The 18,722-nt window shown below is 36.6% G+C and overlaps 1 protein-coding gene across 24 annotated transcripts in view; it reads left to right on the forward strand.

Annotated features, from left to right (window-relative positions):
• ROBO2 (roundabout guidance receptor 2) overlaps positions 1-18,722 on the forward strand; it is a 1,642,423-nt gene that overhangs the window by 1,600,609 nt on the left and 23,092 nt on the right. For all 24 annotated transcript variants that reach the window (XM_069475019.1, XM_069475028.1, XM_069475029.1 and 21 more), the window contains 2 exons: positions 10,030-10,290; positions 14,763-14,968. In XM_069475019.1, coding sequence (XP_069331120.1) covers positions 10,030-10,290; positions 14,763-14,968 — 467 coding nt within the window. The remainder of the gene's footprint in view (positions 1-10,029; positions 10,291-14,762; positions 14,969-18,722) is intronic.

Genomic DNA, 18,722 nt, shown 5'->3' on the forward strand with positions numbered 1-18,722 from the left:
AAATATCAAAAGTTATCAAATCATTGTCTAAGTTAAAAAATATTTTTTAACTCAATAATAGAGCATTGATGGCAAATGTTACCTCTCATCAATATGCATCTCTCAGCTTGACAAAAATGTGTCAAAATGTATTAGTTTCTAGCTATAAATATAATGAATTTTATTTTTTATTTTTAAAAATTTATTTATTTTTTATTTCATAATATCACAGGCTAACAAATATTTTTGGTTATATGGATCCTTTTTGCAATGCTTGAGTCAGGACTATAACTGTGCCCATGATCCAGATAGTGTTCATTGTACCTGTTAGGTAGGTTTGTGTCTGGCCCTTCTTCCCCCTACCCCTGCTTGATTTCCATTGAGTTTTACTTCCTCTGTACAGATGTGTGCTCATCAGTTAGTTCCAATTTAATAGTGAGTACCCGTGGTGTTTGTTTTCCCATTCTTTAGATACTTCCCTTAAGATAACGGTCTCCACTTCCATCCAAATATTTGCAAAAGATATTAATTCATACATTTTTTATGACTGAGTAGTATTCTGTGGTATACATATACCACATATTGTTAATCCACTCATGAATTGATGAGCAACTGGGTTGATTCTACATCTTTGCAATTGTGAATTGTGCTGCAATAAACATTCAAGTATGTGTGTCTTTTTGATAAAATAACTTCCTTACTTTTGGGTAAATGCCCAGTACTGGGATTGCTGGATCAAATGGTAGTTCTACTTTTAGTACTTAGAGGAATTTTCGTACTATTTTCCATAGAGATTGTCCTAATTTGCAGTCCTACAAACGGTATATAAGTATAACTTTCTCTCTGCATCAACACCATTCATCTATTGTTTTTGGACTTTTTAATAAAAGCCATTCTACCTAGAAAAAGTTGATACCTCATTGTGGTGTTAATTTGAATTTCCCTGATGATTAAAGATGTCAAGGTTTTTTTCATATGTCTATTGGCCATTTGACTGTCTTCTTTTGAAAAGCTTCTGTTCATATATTTTGCTCACTTTTTAATGGGGTTGTTTGTGTTTTTCTTACTGATTTGCTTGAGTTCTTTGTAGATGCTTAGATTCTAGTTATTAGCCCATTATTGTGTAATTTGAGAATATTTTCTACAATTCTGTAGCTTGTTGATTTGCTCTGTTGATTACTTACTTAGCTGTGCAGAAGCATTTTTTTTATTTCAAAAATATTACAGGGGTACAAAGATTTGGGGTAAAATCTTCTATAAATGTCTGTTAGGCCCATTTGTTCTATAGTCTTATTTAGTTCAATTGTTTATTTATTTTCTGCTTGGATGATCTTTCCACTTCTGTCAGTGGAGTGCTGAAGTCTCTGACAATTATGCTGCTGCTCTTTATCTCTTTGCTTAGATCTGGTATAATCTGCTTTATGAATATGGGCACTCCTGTGTTAGGTGTATAAATATTTAGGATTGTATATCTTTTTGTTTAATTGTTCCCTTTACCATTATATAATGGACATCTTTGTCTTTCTTTATCCTTGTTGATTTAAAGCCAATTTTATCTGACATGAGAACAGCTACATCTGCTTTCTTTTAGTTTCTGTTTACATGGGTAATTTTTGTCCATCCCTTTATCTTGAGTCTATGTGAGTTCTTGGGGGTTAGATTTGTTTCCTGGAAACAACAAACTTGGTTTATATTTTTACATTCATTGACCTAGCCTATGTCTCTTGAGTGGGGCAGTCAGTCCATTCACGCATTCAAATTGATTGATAGAAATGATATGTGAGATAGTGTTCTGTTCATTCTGTTGGGTAATGTACTATTTCTCTGTTTTACTCTTGTGCTATTATTTCATATGAGCTCTGAGCTTTAGCTTTTGGGTGGCTTTATACTAGTGGATGTCTATTGTGGTAACCCATGTATAACGTAGTTCTGAGTATTTCCTGCAGGCAGATCTGGTCTTTATGAATTTCTTCAGTGTCTGCTTGTTTGGGAAAGTCTTTTTTCTCCTTCATATATGAAACAGTATTGTAGGACACAAAATTTTAGGCTGGCAATTGTTCTGTTTAAGAAAACTGAAGATGGGGCCCAAATCCTTTCTGGTTTGAAAGGTCTCAATTGAAAGTCTGCAGTTAGCCTGATGTGTTTTCTTTTGTAAGTTACTTGATGTATTTGCCTCACAGCTCACAGGAGTTCTTTATTCATGTTGACTTTGGCTGATCTGATGACTTTGTGTCTTGGTGATTGCCACTTTGCAATGAATCTCCCAGGTATTTCTTGAGCTTCTTGTACTTGGATGTCTAAATCTCTAGCAAGACCAGAGAAGTTTTCCTCAATTATTCCCTCAAATATGTTTTCCAGCTCTTGTGAATTTTCTTCTTCACCCTCAGGTATGCTTATGATTCTTATATTTGGCCATTTTACATTATTTCTTGTAGGCTTTGTTCATTCCTCTTAATTCTTTGTTGTTTATATTTGATTGAGATTATTTGAAAGAGTTGTCTTCAAGCTCTGAGTTTCTTTGTTCTGCTTGGTTTAGTCTATTCTTAAAACTTTCCACTGTGTTTTGAATTTCCTTAAATGAATTTTTCATTTCCAAAAGTCCTATTTGACTTTCTTTTTTAAATATGTGTATCTCTTTAGTGAATTTTTCATTCATTTCCTGAATTGTTTTTTTGGTTTCTTTGAGTTGGTTTTCCATTTTCTCTTGGATTTCATTGAGCTTCCTTACAATCATATTTGTAATTCTTTATCTGTCATTTCAATATTTTCATTTTGATTGATATCCATTGCTAGAGAGCTGATGTTCCCCTTTGGTGGTGTTTTTCACTCTGATTGTCCATACTTCCACAGTTGTTGTGCTAATTCCTTCTCATCTGGAGCAACTGTCACTTATTTTTGGAATTTCTTTTGTTTAGATGAAGCTCTCCCCATCAGCACTCATAAGAATATGTCTGTAGCATATGTAGGGTAAGAACCTTTGGCTTTGCTTGTGGGTGCTTTGTTTGGAGTCTAGGTTCTAGATGGATGCCTTGGTTGGAGATATCCTCATTGTGGTTGTTTTCTCAGTTGCTAATTGTTTGTAGGTTGTAGCAGTGGTGAGCTATGTGTGTGAGCAGATTCCCTTTCTCTCATTGATGAGGAAGGATGGAGGTCTTTGGAACTTTTTCTCTTTCCCCAGCCCTGTGGTCTTCTTAACACCAATTTAATCTCAGAAACAGTAGGTGGTGCTGGTCAGTAAGAATCAACCACACCCTTTATGATTGAATCAGTATGTGCTGTAAAGGGCTATGCAAATTGACCTCCCTGCCACTAGGTGGTGCTTGCCAGAAGGAACAAGCTACAGTGTTATTTTTGGGACCTGTGACCATCTCTAGCCCTCAGGAAAAGCACTTGAATGCTGCAAGTGGCAGGCAGGGCCTTGAACTTCCAAGTGAGTTCTTACTTTCCACCCCAGCAGAGCCAGGTAGGGGAGTGAGGTTGGGCAGGGCTGGGTTGGGTGAGCCTGCCCTCAGGCTCACAAAAGCTGGTAAGGTAGGTGTCTTGGCAGGGGTCAAAAGTCTGCTCCCAGGCTTCTGGGGAAAGCCACAAGGGAAGGGCTGACGTGGTCCCACCCAGCCAGAAAGTCTGGTTGTGGGGCAGGGGCCATCTGAGATTCACAATCTGCCTATTAGGGGTGGCTTTCACTCTTGTGCCCCCTCCCCTGCTCCATGGTTTCCCTCTTGCATCTGCCAGCAAGCAGGAGCTCGATCTAGCTGAGCTGCCCTACAATGGTATTGTGGACTGGGGGTGTCCTTGTCCAAGATCCCACCCTGGGCTGAGTGCATGGCCTTCCTGTTGTGGGAGGGGTGCTCTGTTAGTGTGCTGTGGCTGAGACCCATGCTGCACTCTCTTTTCTGTTCTGGCCATATGAGTTCCCTTGCCTCTGGAGATTAGTTCACAAATTTCCTTTCTGTGCCCCCAAGCAACACTATCGAGATCTGGGGGTGTAGAATCTGGCCTACTGGCTTGTTCCTAGGGCCCTAAAGACCAATCCTTGACCATGCCAGGGAGAGGTGTGCTGGTCTCAATTTGCCTATGGGGTTCTCAAGCAGGTTTGATGTCCCTCCACTTTAGCGTGTGCTCTGCTCTGATGGAGTAGCTGGATAAGCAGCACCAGGGAGGGCTGGTGAGCAGGGAGCTCACAGTTTGAGCACCTCTTACTCTGCTGCAGGTTTCTAAGAGGAAAGGTTTAAGCCCCACTCTCTGTGGAAGCCTCAGTGTGGTGGATGCATCAACAGAGTAGAAGCAGGCTGCTCGAGAGCCCCGACTCAATCATCTCTTTTGACAGCTGAGGGCGCTGGAGGGGCAGAGGAGGAAAAGAGTCTGAATGGAGGAAAGCTAGTACTCTGGTCATCTCTGTCCCTCTCTCTGGTAGACAGCCCACCCAGAATGTCCAGGCTTTGGGGTCACACATATTTCTCCAGACCCACCCATCCCCTGTAGCTCCTACAGTCTGGGCTGGAGTTGACAAATGTTTGTGTGGGAACAAGCTAGATGAAAACTGTGGGGCTGAAGCCCCATGGGGAGAACAAAGGCACAAGGTGAGTGGAGAAGCAATATGGCACCTGTCATCTCAGCTTGGGTCTGCGCTGATTGGAAGGACCTCAAGGATGCTGGCAGCCTGGTGCTTTGTCCTCAGGAAGCTCCAGTTTATTGGTGGCAGCAGCTTTTGGGCTTGTGAGGATATTAAAGCTCTCCAGCAGCTCGAGAACCTGGTGACTGCCAAGGCTGTGAGGGAGGGAGAAACAACCTCCTCCCCCCCCCGCCCCGCACTTACCTTTTTGCTGGACTCCAAGCCTCTAGGGAGTTCATCTCTGCTGATATCTTGCTCCTTCTTGTTCTACTTTGCAAATTCTTACTGTGGAATCTCTGGTAGGTTCTGGCACTTTTCCTTTGTAATCATACCCATTCTATATTTGTTTGTTTGTTTGTTCTTTTTCATTTAAAACGTTTCCTTCTTTGTGAGACAATCTGGCAGCTGATGTCTCTGGTAAGCCATCTTATCTCTACCGCCTAATGCATTTTATTATAGTCATGTGATACTAGGAAGAATTCAATAGTAATTAAATGGAAAACTGGTGCTTTGTTTTGTTATTGCAATTAGCGACTGGCAAGTTTTTGCCAGCGTTGAACTTTATTGTATTTTTATTAGTAACTTGGTATTTTTATCTGGCCTTTAACAAGTTAGTTCACATGCAACATTGATTTTTTGTCATCTTTATCATTATTCACCAGGCAAAACAGATAATATGATGTCTTATACTTCACTGACTATAAGTCAAAGAACAAAAGCTTCTCTAGGAAAGGTTGGCCAGAAGACTTTTGGTTTGGCAGTAGTAGCATTTTCAGTCTTTTTAATGTTACTACGAGAAAAAGTTGAAATTCTGTCACTCAAATAAGGTATATATCTGTAAAATGTAAAGGAAAGTATAAAAACAGAGCTGCACTTCATAAAATTTATAGAGGCATCTGTTATTTTTTCATCCTTCTTCAGTAAGTGCAAGAAACGTAAGTATTTGTTGCTCTGGAATAGATTCAGTCATGAAAACCATAGAGACGATTCTTCTCTATCATATGATATACACTGTGTCCCAGCATTCCTTTATTTATTCTTTCATGTTCTCCTCCTAGTATTTTCTTTTTTTTTTCTCTCTTTCCATTTTTCTTCTTTTGGCACAAACCAAGTAGATGAATCCATGGACTTTTCTCAGCTTTGCATATCCCAAAGGTGGGTACAGAGTTTACTCACTTTTGCTCTAGATTAACTTTGCAGAAGTTGGAAAATTGGTGATAACATATATTTTAGTTACATGAAATAGGTTTTAGTTATTTAATACATTATACAATGTATTTGCATAATGTAAAAATTTGTATTTATGTGATTAGACTCTCTTTTGCCTGATATTTAATATTATTTGAACAATAAAAAGTGAATTGAGACTAAATATGGTGGCTCATGCCTGTAATCCCAGCACTTTGGGAGACCAAGGCAGGAGGATTTCTTGTGGTCAGGAGTTAAAGACCAGCCTGGGCAGTGAGATCCTGTCTCTACAAAAAAATAGAAAACGTAACCAAGTGTGGTGGCACATACCTGTAGTCCTAGCTGCTTAGGAGGCTGAGGCGGGAGGATTGCTTGAGCCCAGGAGTTTGAAGTTGCAGTGAACCATGATATGCCACTGTACTCTAGTTGGGGTGACAGGGTGAGATTGTCTCAAAAAACAACAGAAAAAATAAATTGAATATAGCTGATTATAATTTTTTCTGTTGCCTTAACACATGATACATATAACACATAGTTCTTTCTTTTACGTTCTCTATGTATTTTCATTTCATATGTATACCTCCATTAGATTATGAAAAGTAAGAATATTTTACTACTTATGGAATAGTGAAATTTTAGGAAATAATTGATTTTTCCCATTCAAAAGATTTATAAACATGTCATGTTCTTTCTTGTTTCAAAAGTATAATATCCCTGGCAATAAGCCAATGTAAGTAAGGAAAGTGCACCTATTATTTTGGCACAAAAAAATTGTGCTCTTTTGTAACAAGTTTTACATAGTAATTTAATTACAGCCATTGATGAAGTGTAACAGCAAACACATTCCTTACTAAAATGGGCATTTCTTTTTTTATTTCTGTTTAACTTAAGAATATTACATTAAAAGTCAAATAAGTTTTTTTAAAAAAGGAAAACTGAGAGGTTTCTTTTCCCATCAGGGCATGGGAAAAACTAAAAGTAGTAAAGCCAACTGGGGTAATGAGTTACAAACTTTGTTAGTGATGGAATCTTTTCTTTAAATGAAAGCTAACTGTGACATCCCACATATAATACAGATAAAAATGACATCAGTTTAGGGCAATATATTTTTTCACTTCAGACTTGCACTCACAATATAGTCAATTAATGGGAATACAAATTTAATCAATTGTATTTTCTAGGTTATATAAAATTTTTATTTGCAACACATTAAAATGTGGCTGCTGTTTAGACTACATTATAAAAGAGATGTAGAAAGAGATTCTCCTATCATTCTCTACAGCGGCGGTCCCCAACCTTTTTGGCACCAGGGACCGTTTCCATGGAAGACAATTTTTCCATGGACCTGGGGGTACGGGGTGGGACGGATGGTTTCGGGGTGATTCAAGCACATTACATGTATTGTGTACTTTATTTCTATTATTATTACATTGTAATATATAATGAAATAATTATACAACTCACCAGAGGCTGGGGACCCCTGCTCTACAGGGCTTCTCAAACAGGGTCTTCATTTTGTAATTCACTGAGGAAAAAAGTCATTCAGGTAGCCTCAGTAAGAGAAGAAAATGACCATGGAAATAAAAATAAAGTCAAAAGTAAAACCAAATTTGAAAGAAAAATCTTCGAGGTTTGGGAAAGTGAATTTAGCCCAACCCCAGAGCTAATTTAGGCCTTTTGCTCTCTCCTTTTATAATACTCTGCATTGTTGATTATTTGTTTACTATCAGTCTGCCTCTCAGAAATGTATGTATATGTTTTGTGAAAGAGATTCAGGGCCCTGACACAAAATTGTCAGGAGAAAAGATGATAAATTGTGTTTTTTAGAAAAAATTTTATTTTTAGGTCAGTTTTAGGTTCACAGCAAAATTGAGCAGAAGGTACAGAGATTTTGATGCCGTAACTTCTATGAATTGAACAATTTTGTAATGAACATATATCCACCATTATTGTATCATGCAGAGTAGTTTCACTGCCCTAAAACTGCTCTGTGCTCCACTCTTCATCCCTTCCTCCTCCCGCCATAGCCTCTAGCAACAGATCTTTTTACTGTCTCCATAGTTTTGTCTTTTCCAGAATGTCAAATATTAGGAATAGTATGGTATGCAGCACTTTCAGACTGGCTTCTTTCATTTAATAATATGCATTTAAGTTTCCCCCATGTATTTTCATGGCTTGACAGCTCATTTCTTTCTAGCAATGAATAATATTCCATTGTCTAGATGTACCACAGTTTGTTTATCCATCTGCCTTCTGGGGTACATTTTGAATGCTTTCAAATTTGGGCCATTATGAAGAAAGTTGTTATAAATATCCATGTTCAGGTTTTTATGATAAATTCAGTTTTAAACAGAATAAATGAAAAGATGTTCAAGTGAAAATATTCAGGAACCATCTGAACATTTATGAGTTACAGTTTGTAAGAGAGATAAACACTGGTTATATACATTTGTGACATTTTATTCTATTTTCAATTTCTTTAATGAGTATCTCCCATGTACCAGGTACTGTACCAGGTGCTAGAAATAGAAAGGGGAGAATTACAAAGTTCTTGGGTTAGAGGATCTCACAGAATAGTGAGAGAAATGAGACATAGAAACCAATAATCTTAATGTAAGAAGTACCAAAATATAAGTACTATGAAGTTGTAATCAGTTCCACATGGAGAAGGGGCAGAGAAGGCTTCACAAAACTGATGACATTTAAATTGAACCTTGAAGGAAAAGCAGGAGCTCATAAGCAGATGATTTGAAAAGTCATATACAGACCCAGATTTAGAGAAAACATAGAGCAGGCTGGTTTTGAGGAAAGGAAGCTAGAAAAATAGGCTGATCAGATAGGGAAGGGTCTTTTAAGCTCAGCCAATGAGTTTGGAATTTTTCTTATATTAGTTACAATCACTGAATAATTTTAAGCATAGAGGTGATGTGAATGAAGATTTTAGAAATACTAACCTGTTTCCTCCATGGAGAAAGGGCGGAAGAGAAGGCAACATCCCTAGAGACTTGGAAAGCTAATAAGCTGGTTTACATCAGGAGACTGATCTGTGATTGTGAAGTAGGGATGAAGCACAGGTGAAAAATTCATGAGATATTTAAGAGGCTGAATTTATAAGACAACTATATCCAAACTGGTGGGCACACATGGGCACAGAAAGAAGTAAAAAAATCACTGGAAATCAAGAAGGGGGCTAGGGGAAGAAGGAAGGGTAAAAACCTACCTAACAGGTACAATGAATGCTATTCAGGTGATGGGCACACCTATTAGCCCTGACTAAAGCATTATAAAAGCTATCCATAACAAAAACATTTGTACCCCCTTAATATTTTGAAATAAAAATCTATATCCAATAATATTATCTTATCCTCAAGTGTCTTTTTAATAGTATGTTAGGATTGATTTGATTTATGAAAATACTATGACTAGAAAGTATGTAATAGAAATGCTACTAATTTTGTATCACAACTCTTTTTAGATTAATTTTCTATATTCTATAAAAATATATTCTATATTTTTAAGGTACTTAAAATGCCTTAAAAATTGTTGTTTTAAAATAATCATTGTGTTTTGCACTTAATTCATTGACAGGCTAGATCTCATGTTAAATGTTTTTACTGCAATAAAAATATTGTTATTTTATTTTTTTAAATATATTTTATAGGACAAGGTTTTGATCTTCTGTTTTCTGATTTGCATTTAATGTCAAGATAAAGGAGACAATTTCTACTGAGAAAATTAAGAGAATCAAAGAGATATTGAATATATTTTATATCAAAAGTCTTAATGTCTGACATGTTATATGGAATGAAACAGTAAAGAAAATTCTCCAACACTACTTTGATGATCAGTTAGCTATATGGCCATATTCTGTTGGTGCACAAGTATGAAGAGGAGAAGGAAGTAGTTAAATCTGCAAGCACTAAATTCATTAATTGTGGTTAATTAGCAATTTGGTTTTTCCACATGAGTAAGTTTGTTGGGAAGTTATTGCCTTTTGTAACTGTGGGATAGCAGCAATTAGCTAATAATGTCTTTTAAGAATAAATTGAGATATTGAGATAACAGATGTAATTACAATTAGAAATTAAGATAACAGCCAGGTGATTTACTATGGTAGCACCAACAACTTGATCAGGAGGAAATAAACTGAGAGAACGTTTTAGATACCATACGGTTGCTATTTATTGCCAGTATAATTGTGTCTGTACCTGTGAGTGACAGTTTGCATATTTTTTTTTATTTAATTTCAGTTATGACAGTGATAGCTGGTGCCCACCATTGCCGGTACAAACATACTTACACCAAGGTATGGAAGATGAACTGGAAGAAGATGATGATAGAGTCCCAACACCTCCTGTCCGAGGAGTGGCTTCTTCTCCTGCCATCTCTTTTGGACAGCAGTCCACTGCAACTCTTACTCCATCCCCACGGGAAGAGATGCAGCCCATGCTACAGGCTCACCTGGACGAGTTGACAAGGGCCTATCAGTTTGATATAACAAAGCAAACATGGTAAATATCTTCATTAAGTCAAAGACCCATGCTTTCAACACATGGAAATATTCTTTCACATGAATTCACAAGAGATTTTGCTATAACTACATGGCTGGGGTTAAAAGTGATTTTGTGTAACTCCTTAATCATTTAGATAAGACAATGACTGTAGAAATGTTAAATAATTTGACCAAAGTCACATATTTAGAGAGTGAACTGGAAGAATTCAGATCTACAGAATATTAGGCTAAAGGGCTTTTGACTAGACCGGAATCTTTTCTAATTTGTGGTTTAGCTTCAAATAGCTTGTCCTTGAATACACTTCCAATGTCATAATAAAGAACTCCTTTTAGATTCTTCAAAGTGTCTGTGATTAATTCTGTATGTAGTTGTGAATATATAAATGTAAGCTTTTACAAATCACATATGGTCAGTGTCAGTTATTAAAAGGCCCTCTTTAGGATGAATTAAATGAGACAGAAAAAGCAACAATATTAGTAACAGTAAATGCATCCCAAAATCCCCAAGAATAAATAACAAGCTCCAAACAAAACTTTCATGAACTATAGATGGGAGTCTACTTAGGTATCCTGTGAAAATATGGCAGAAATACAAATGGGACCAACTCTTACAAATTTATAGTTGTTTTTTTTTTTTTTTCTTATTTGATCTTTCTTCTTGCAAATAGTGATATATAAGTCTGGACTCTTGAAAGTGAAATCTGAGTGACATATCTCCAATTACCTTCTGTTGATTTGCATCCTGTGCTTAAAGTCAGAATAAATTATTTTAAATAGTATTTTTGTTTTTAATAGTTTCAGCTACAAAGATGAATTGATAATGAGGTAATTCTTATTCTCAGTATTAATGACTATTTTTAAGAAACAGCTAATTACACATATGAAGAGATACCAAAACCAAGAAATCACGTAAAGCTTATTATAAACAGGCTCTTTATTTTTTTAGGATCAGAGATTTTAGAGCTTTTTCCCAAACAATCTTCAGGTGTTTCCCCAAGTTCAAAATCAACCTACTGTTAAACAGTATACTTTTTGCATCAAGCTACTTTATATAAAACATCATTAAATAGTTGAAGCCAATTGCATAAAGAGGCATAGGATTTCCTTCAACTTAAATAATAAAACTTTGCAGTTTAGTTCTTTAAAGCATAAACTCTAGCTCAGGGGTTCTCAAATTTGTGTTTTAGAGCTGCCTCAATAACCTGAAAATATATTGATACTTAGGCCCCACCCCCAGATAGATTCTGGTTGCTTAGCCTGGGATTTGACAGCCAGGGTTGGCACAACTGCCATGGAGGTGAACTTGTTTGTCTGACTGGCTGTACGACTTTGGGCAACTTGCTTAACATTTGTATGCCGTAGTTTCCCGCTGTGTAAAACGATAGTGATAATAGTCATTATTTCATATATGAAATTAAAAGGTAGCTCCCAAGACCGTCCTCAGTTCTGACACCAAGTACAAATTTCAAGGTCCCCAAGACCACTCTGAGGTCCAAGAATTCTCTAGAATAAGTCATAGAATTCACTGAAAGCTGTTACATGCAAAGTTGCAGTTTGTTACAATGAAAAGATGAAGGTTAAAATCAGCCAAGAGAGGAGGTGCATGGGACAAAGCCCAGGACAATTCCAAGAGCAGAGCTTCCACTTCTCTTCTCTTAGTGGAGTCGTAATGGCATTACCTTCTCAGCAAAAGGAGTGACAATACACAGAAAGTACTGGCCAATCAAGGAAGTGCACATGAGCCCTGAGTTCCTGAGACTTCTTTTGGACTCTGTCACATATACGTTGATGCAGACCCGCACGGCTGACTCAGTCTCCAGCCCCTCCAGTGGTTGAGCTGATACCACGCAACTCAAAGCCCCACCGTAAATCATATTGTTATATTAATACTTTCTGAACTAGCCTAAGATTTCCAGAAAATCAGAGACATTTTTTATCAGACAGGACATTCTAAGGGATTAAAGATCCCTTAAAATTTTCGCTCTTACCTCCTAGGAGTAGAGGGAAAATGCCTACCTTCTCCTGAGTCAAGGTTTAATTAATTGTTAAGTATCATAGTTTTTGTGAAAATTAAAAGTTTGCACTTGTATAGTACTTAGTAAAGTACCTGGCTATTTCTTAGTTTTTATTATTTGGAAGGGCTTGGATAAAAGATCTGAGTTGTTCACTGTTGTCTTTCCACACTTAGAAGTGTGTCCCACTTAGCAAATACTTCATAGATATTTGCTAAATGGATGAACAAACTAGTTCTTCTTCACCTGCTCTGAGTACCAACAGAGCAGACCCTGTTTTTCTTTCTGGATATATTTCTACTGAATCCAGCAATCTTCCAGAATGCCTTAGCTGACTCCACAAGTGGGAGCTATAAGTCCCTGTACATTCACCTAAGACCTTGCCCTTCAGATTTGGAAGTGCCTCTCCATCTGGCTCACACATCAGCATCACAGGAGGACTGTTTAAAAAATAATGAGCCCTAGGATCTATCTCCAGGGATTCTGTTTATATTGATCCATGAGTACACAGCACAGTGCCTGTCACTAGAAAATATTTATAAGTGTCATGTGCCCTCTTTCTGAATTTTGGTTTATCTCCTAATTTTCCCTGATTCAAGGAATACATTTTTCATCCCATAAAGTATATCTGTTCCATCATGAGTTGCCATCAGTGATATAGAACTGGAATGTTGGTCTGTTCCATCCTTCCCAGGATCAAAGTCCACACTGTTATAGGAGAAAGAATTATGTGTACAAATGTGGCCTTATATCCGCTTGTTCATCACTTGGCTTTTTCCATCCCCAATTCAGAAACAGAACTTGAGGTAACACACCAGGATGTGTTAGTCAATGCTCAAGATGTTCTTGCTTTTTCTTCCTGACTTTTCAATTAATAAGTTGTGATGAATGCCTAGTAATAACTTGGGGCCTTAAATATCTGATCTATTATATTAAAGATTTGGGTCTGATGATATTGAGGTAGCTTCCAGAAGTTTTATATATATATACAGGATCTTGCTCCATTGCCCTAGCTAGAGTGCAGTGGCATCATCATAGTTCACTGCAACCTCAAACTCCTGGGCTCAAGTGATCCTCCTGCCTCAGCCTCCAGAGTAGCTGGGGCTACAGGCACACACAACCACATCCAGCTAATTTTTCTATTTTTTGTAGAGAAGGGTCTCACTCTTGCTCAGGTTGGTCTAGAACTCCTGAACACAAGCAATCCTCTTGCCCCGGCCTCCCAGAGTGCTAGGATTACAGATGTGAGCCAATGCACCAGGCCCATTTTTGTTTTTTTAACATTGAATAATCTAGAATCCTGTTAACAATGGAGTTGGTTACAATTTCAAAAGGCAACTGGGAGAGGAATATTAAACAAATTCTGGAAGAATGAAATATTTTACCAAAGGGAAAAAATGATAAAGAAAAATAATCTCATCTCTTTCATTCAAAAGCTAACAATAAATATACATAGCACTTATTTTATATCTCCCTTAAATAGCAAGGGTCTTTTAAATACTTTTGTATGAAGGCAAATAAAAAACTTAATATGTTAAAACACGTAGTGCACTCACTCTTTAATGCCAGTAACAAATAACAATGAATTATTTTTGTTTAGCTTTTTATGGTTTAGAGGAAATTCTAAGTAGACCCAAAGCAAATCAATTGGCCCCTGGTGTCCAGCTTCACATTTTGTTAGCTATCTGGTCTGAAACATGTCACTTCAATAAATTCCAAAAGAAGGCTGACACTCCATGTTCTATTTAATTCATAAGATTGAGATTAGAATTATTCATTCATTGTAAAAGGTTTATTTAATACACTAATGTTATAAACACAGAGAATGCTGTGATGAATCTCTTGTACTTTTGAGGAATTTAAGACTTTGGTGGGCAAGACAGACATACAAATAGTTACTAAAGCATAAATTAGTTGTGTCTGCCCTAAACTGGGTTAAATTGGAAACAACCATCCACCCTAATGCAGGAAGGAAGCTTCGTAGGTGGGAATGTGGTCACGGTTGGACGGCTGGATATTCGGCCCTCCATCTTTGTTTCATAAGGAACAGCAGGCGGCATGAGTTATTTACACAGACTGAGTAGAATTTTGATAGTAAACTAGGAACAAAATTTTTATAATTTTATTGGAGAAAAGGTTAACTGTAAATAGTTATTTGTGACAAATATTCCTATTCTCCTCCGGATGTCTTATGTATACAAAAATACTGGGTCTGTATTGTCCTATAAATACTAATCAAAGAGTTAAGTGGCCTATGTTGTCCTTGTTTGGTGAGTCATGTGTCTGCAGCCCATTGTCTCTGCTGAAGTGTAAGAAAGCACTGTAAGCTCCAAAATTAGTTAATGGAAAGGAAGAACACAATATTAGTTGCTATCTCATGCCATTTAATTCAAATTATAATTTTGTTGAATGTTAATGAATTCTTTTTAAAAAAATTTTTTTTTCATTTGAATTCTAGGCACATGCAAAGCAATAATCAACCTCCACAGCCCCCGGTTCCACCATTAGGTTACGTGTCCGGAGCCTTGATTTCTGATTTGGAAACAGATGTTGCAGATGATGATGCCGACGATGAAGAGGAAGCTTTAGAAATCCCCAGGCCCCTGAGAGCACTAGACCAGACACCTGGATCCAGTATGGACAATCTAGACAGCTCTGTGACAGGTAATGGACCCAATTTAACAGGAATAACTGACCTATTTGTAACATTAAAATGCATCAAAAATCAAATACTTTCTTATGTAAGATTTATTCCACTCCATCTACTTCTGTAACATTTTAAATATGTTAATATTAAACACAAAATTCAGAAAGGATTTGGAAATACTTTTGCTTTGCTGCAAAAATGATAAGAAAATTCATGAATTTTAAAAAGCTTTAAAGACATGAAAGAAAACTCAATTATATCCAGGGCTTTCATGAAAAGTTCACTCTACTAGGGAACCAAGTCTATTACATAAAAAACCTTGACTTTTAGAAATGATATATTTTGTTCAGGCACAACATGCAAAGCAAATGCAATTTTAAAGCGCTTCTTGATAATTCACTCTGTAAAATCATTCACTGATGAAAATAAGCAAGTCTTTAGAATAAGCCTCTCTAAGTTTGCATAAAGAATTATTTTTAGAGTGGAGAAAATGTACAGTGAGATAAAGCATATGTTTAGGTATTTCATATTGCCGAATCCAGTAAATACTCCTATCCCAAGAATTAGAGTTATTTTTCCTGTTTACTTCTTTGGCTTCCTCTTGCCTTGTTCACTAAGTTAAAGACTTCAACTGGTACTCACATATGATGATCCCAGGACTGATGCATAACCTATTTACAAGGATTTAAATTTATCAAATTTTGTTAGAAATTTTTAAATCCTAACATATACACAATGATTATGCAAAAAGTAAAAATTCAGTCTTTCTATTCAATTAGGTGTCCATTCTTTGACACACAAGGATATGCCTCCTATGTGACTATGAAGTCATAGTTACTATTAATTTAAGTTTGATCTTTGCATTTCATTTGTTCTTCTCAGAAAACACCCATACCTGTATTTACCTTGATGACATCTTTCATCCTAGGAAGTATTTTATCACAGCCCCACTTAATTCATTTTTGTTCCAACAGCTTCCCAACTTCCAGAGATTTTGCACTACGTGTTAGAGTTCTGCAAACACTGATGGAAACTGGTTTATGAAAATGATGAAACAGCATCAGTGCCTGTGACTTGCCTCTGCATCACTTCCTGAATTGTACAATGTGTGATGCATGAGCCCACTGTTCAGTTTTTCTTCTTACTCGGGGGCTGGACTGCATGCCAAGCTAATTAAGATTTAAGAACTGCAGATATACAGCTGTGATTTGAAATCCAGATCCAACTGAAGGTGGCAGAGCAAAAGTTAAAATCCTTGAATGCAGAGAGCTGACTTATTAGTGCACTATTATGTTAAGCCCCTTTGCCTGAATTTCCGAAATAATCTCCTTCAGGGTAAAATTCTGCATATTTTTGCATATTTCACTAATGATACTGAACATTTTTCCATTAGGAATGCAGTAAAGAATTGCAATCATAAAGAAAAATATCAGTTATAGCCTATGCAGTTCTTTTATTAAATATTATAATGTCAAAGATGATAAATTATCTATAAATCAGGAGAATGCCATTTTGTACTTTTACATGGTCACCTGTAACATGTTAGGCTGTGTAATGTGGCTGTAGTTCAAACAAACTGAATTTATCCTATAGCTAGTATAATGTTCATTCCAAATGAAGCTTTTATTGCTAAGAAAACAAAGTCTGTTTTCCTACTTGAATTCACTGCTTAGTTACTGCTGTATATAAAAAACTCAGGGCGTTTAGGTATGTGTTCCATGATGAGGTTATCCTATGAATAATACATCTCCTTAATAAAAGAAGTTACACTCTACACAAAAGTAGCCAAATATAATGCCCCCCCCACATTTTTTTTTTCTTTCCTTTCCACAGTAACTTTGTGAAAAAGGATATGATCAAAGATTTAATTTGCTTTCTAGGGGTTGTGTGTGAGTGTATATAAGTATGTGTGTGTGTATAGGGTGTGTGAATGTATTGGAGTATAGGTGTGGGTGTGGGTGTGCAGGGAGTGTTTGTGTGCATATAAATGTGTGAGAGTGTAGATAAGGTTGTAGGTGCATGCATGCATGTGTACGTGAGAATAGTCCTGGAATTAGATGTATATAGGGACCCCAAATATTAGATAATCAGCATGCTAATGAACACTGTTCTAACATGCTTATGTTTTCTTCAGACACTTAAGGCTAGTATAATGGTGCTAAATGAGGTGGACAACAAAAAGGGCACTATTTCCATTGGCGTTTATGTTTTTAAGATGGTAAATGCCCACAGAGAGGATCTCACCATCAGTTAATTTTAGTTCTAAATTAGTTTGTGGTGTGAGTAAATTAGTCATTACGTTCACCTGAAATTCCCTGATAGTTGTTTTCATTTTCACGAAACTAATGACCATTTTATTAAACAAAACTAACAGTTATTATGTTCCTGTCTCTGAAACTCTGAAGCCAATTAAAATGATAGCTCAATGATAACACTGGGATGGGCTAATGAGCCTGTATATAAACTTATGCAGGACTTTACATGGATATGTTGCACTTAGTGGCTGCCACATTAGAGAGTATCAGCAGTTAACAAGGAACAGAGCCCATCTGTATAAAGAAATAAGTATGTTAACAACAAATGTTTTTTATAACAATGAATTTTGGGGGATTTCTTTCTTTCTTTCTTTTTTTTTTTTTGAGACAGAGTCTCGCTTTGTTGCCCAGGCTAGAGTGAGTGCCGTGGCATCAGCCTCGCTCACAGCAACCTCAAACTCCTGGGCTCAAGCAATTCTTCTGTCTCAGCCTCCCGGGTACCTGGGACTATAGGCATGCGCCACCACACCCGGCTAATTTTTTGTATATATATATATTTTAGTTGGGCAGATAATTTCTTTCTATTTTTAGTAGAGTCGGGGTCTCACTCTTGCTCAGGCTGGTCTCAAACTCCTGACCTCGAGCGATCCACCCGCCTTGGCCTCCCAGAGTGCTAGGATTACAGGCATGAGCCACCGTGCCTGGCCTGGGGGATTTCTTAAAATTTGAAATCATGATTTGAGAATAGAAAAAGCAAAAAGAGAAGAAAAATATCAATATTTACACATTTCATGATCCCAATAATGGAAAATATGTATTTATACTCTGTATTATTTATTTCTACAATAAACACTTAATTGAATACTTATTACTTTCAATTACTTGTCTAGAAATTTAGATTCAATAATAATAATAATAAGTAGCACATATATGGCCCTTAGTAAGTACAAGGCACCTTTCTAAACTATGGCCTGTTTTTTGTGTGACCTCATGAACTATGAATGGTTTTTAGATTTTTTAAAGTGTTATAAGAAAATAAGAAACAAGCAAACAAAAACAAAGAATATATGACAGAGACAGCAAAGCCTAAAATATGTAGTATCTGTCACTTTGTAGACAAAGTTTGCTGACCCTTAGTCTAAAGTTTTAATATATATTAATTTATTTAATTCTCACAACTGTATTATTATTCTCAATTTACAGGTAAAGACATTAAGTCATAGAGGGGTTTAAAGCCCTTTCAAGGTCACTCACCTGAGAAGCAGCAGAATAATGTTCAAAAGCAATCAGTCTTACTCTAAAGATAAATTGTGATGATTCCTGCTCTGGAAACACCCAGCTTTCTTCTAATCTCTGGAATTAGTATATTTAAGAGGAAATTAATGTTGTAGTATGTTTCTTAATATGTAGATCTGGGTGTATGTGTACACATATGAATAAATATGTATTTGTACAAATATAACAGCAGTCCCCAAAATTTTGGCACCAGGGACTGATTTTATGGAATTTTTCCATG

The sequence above is a fragment of the Eulemur rufifrons genome, chromosome 7 (assembly GCF_041146395.1).
Source record: "Eulemur rufifrons isolate Redbay chromosome 7, OSU_ERuf_1, whole genome shotgun sequence".
NCBI classification, from domain to species: domain Eukaryota; kingdom Metazoa; phylum Chordata; class Mammalia; order Primates; family Lemuridae; genus Eulemur; species Eulemur rufifrons.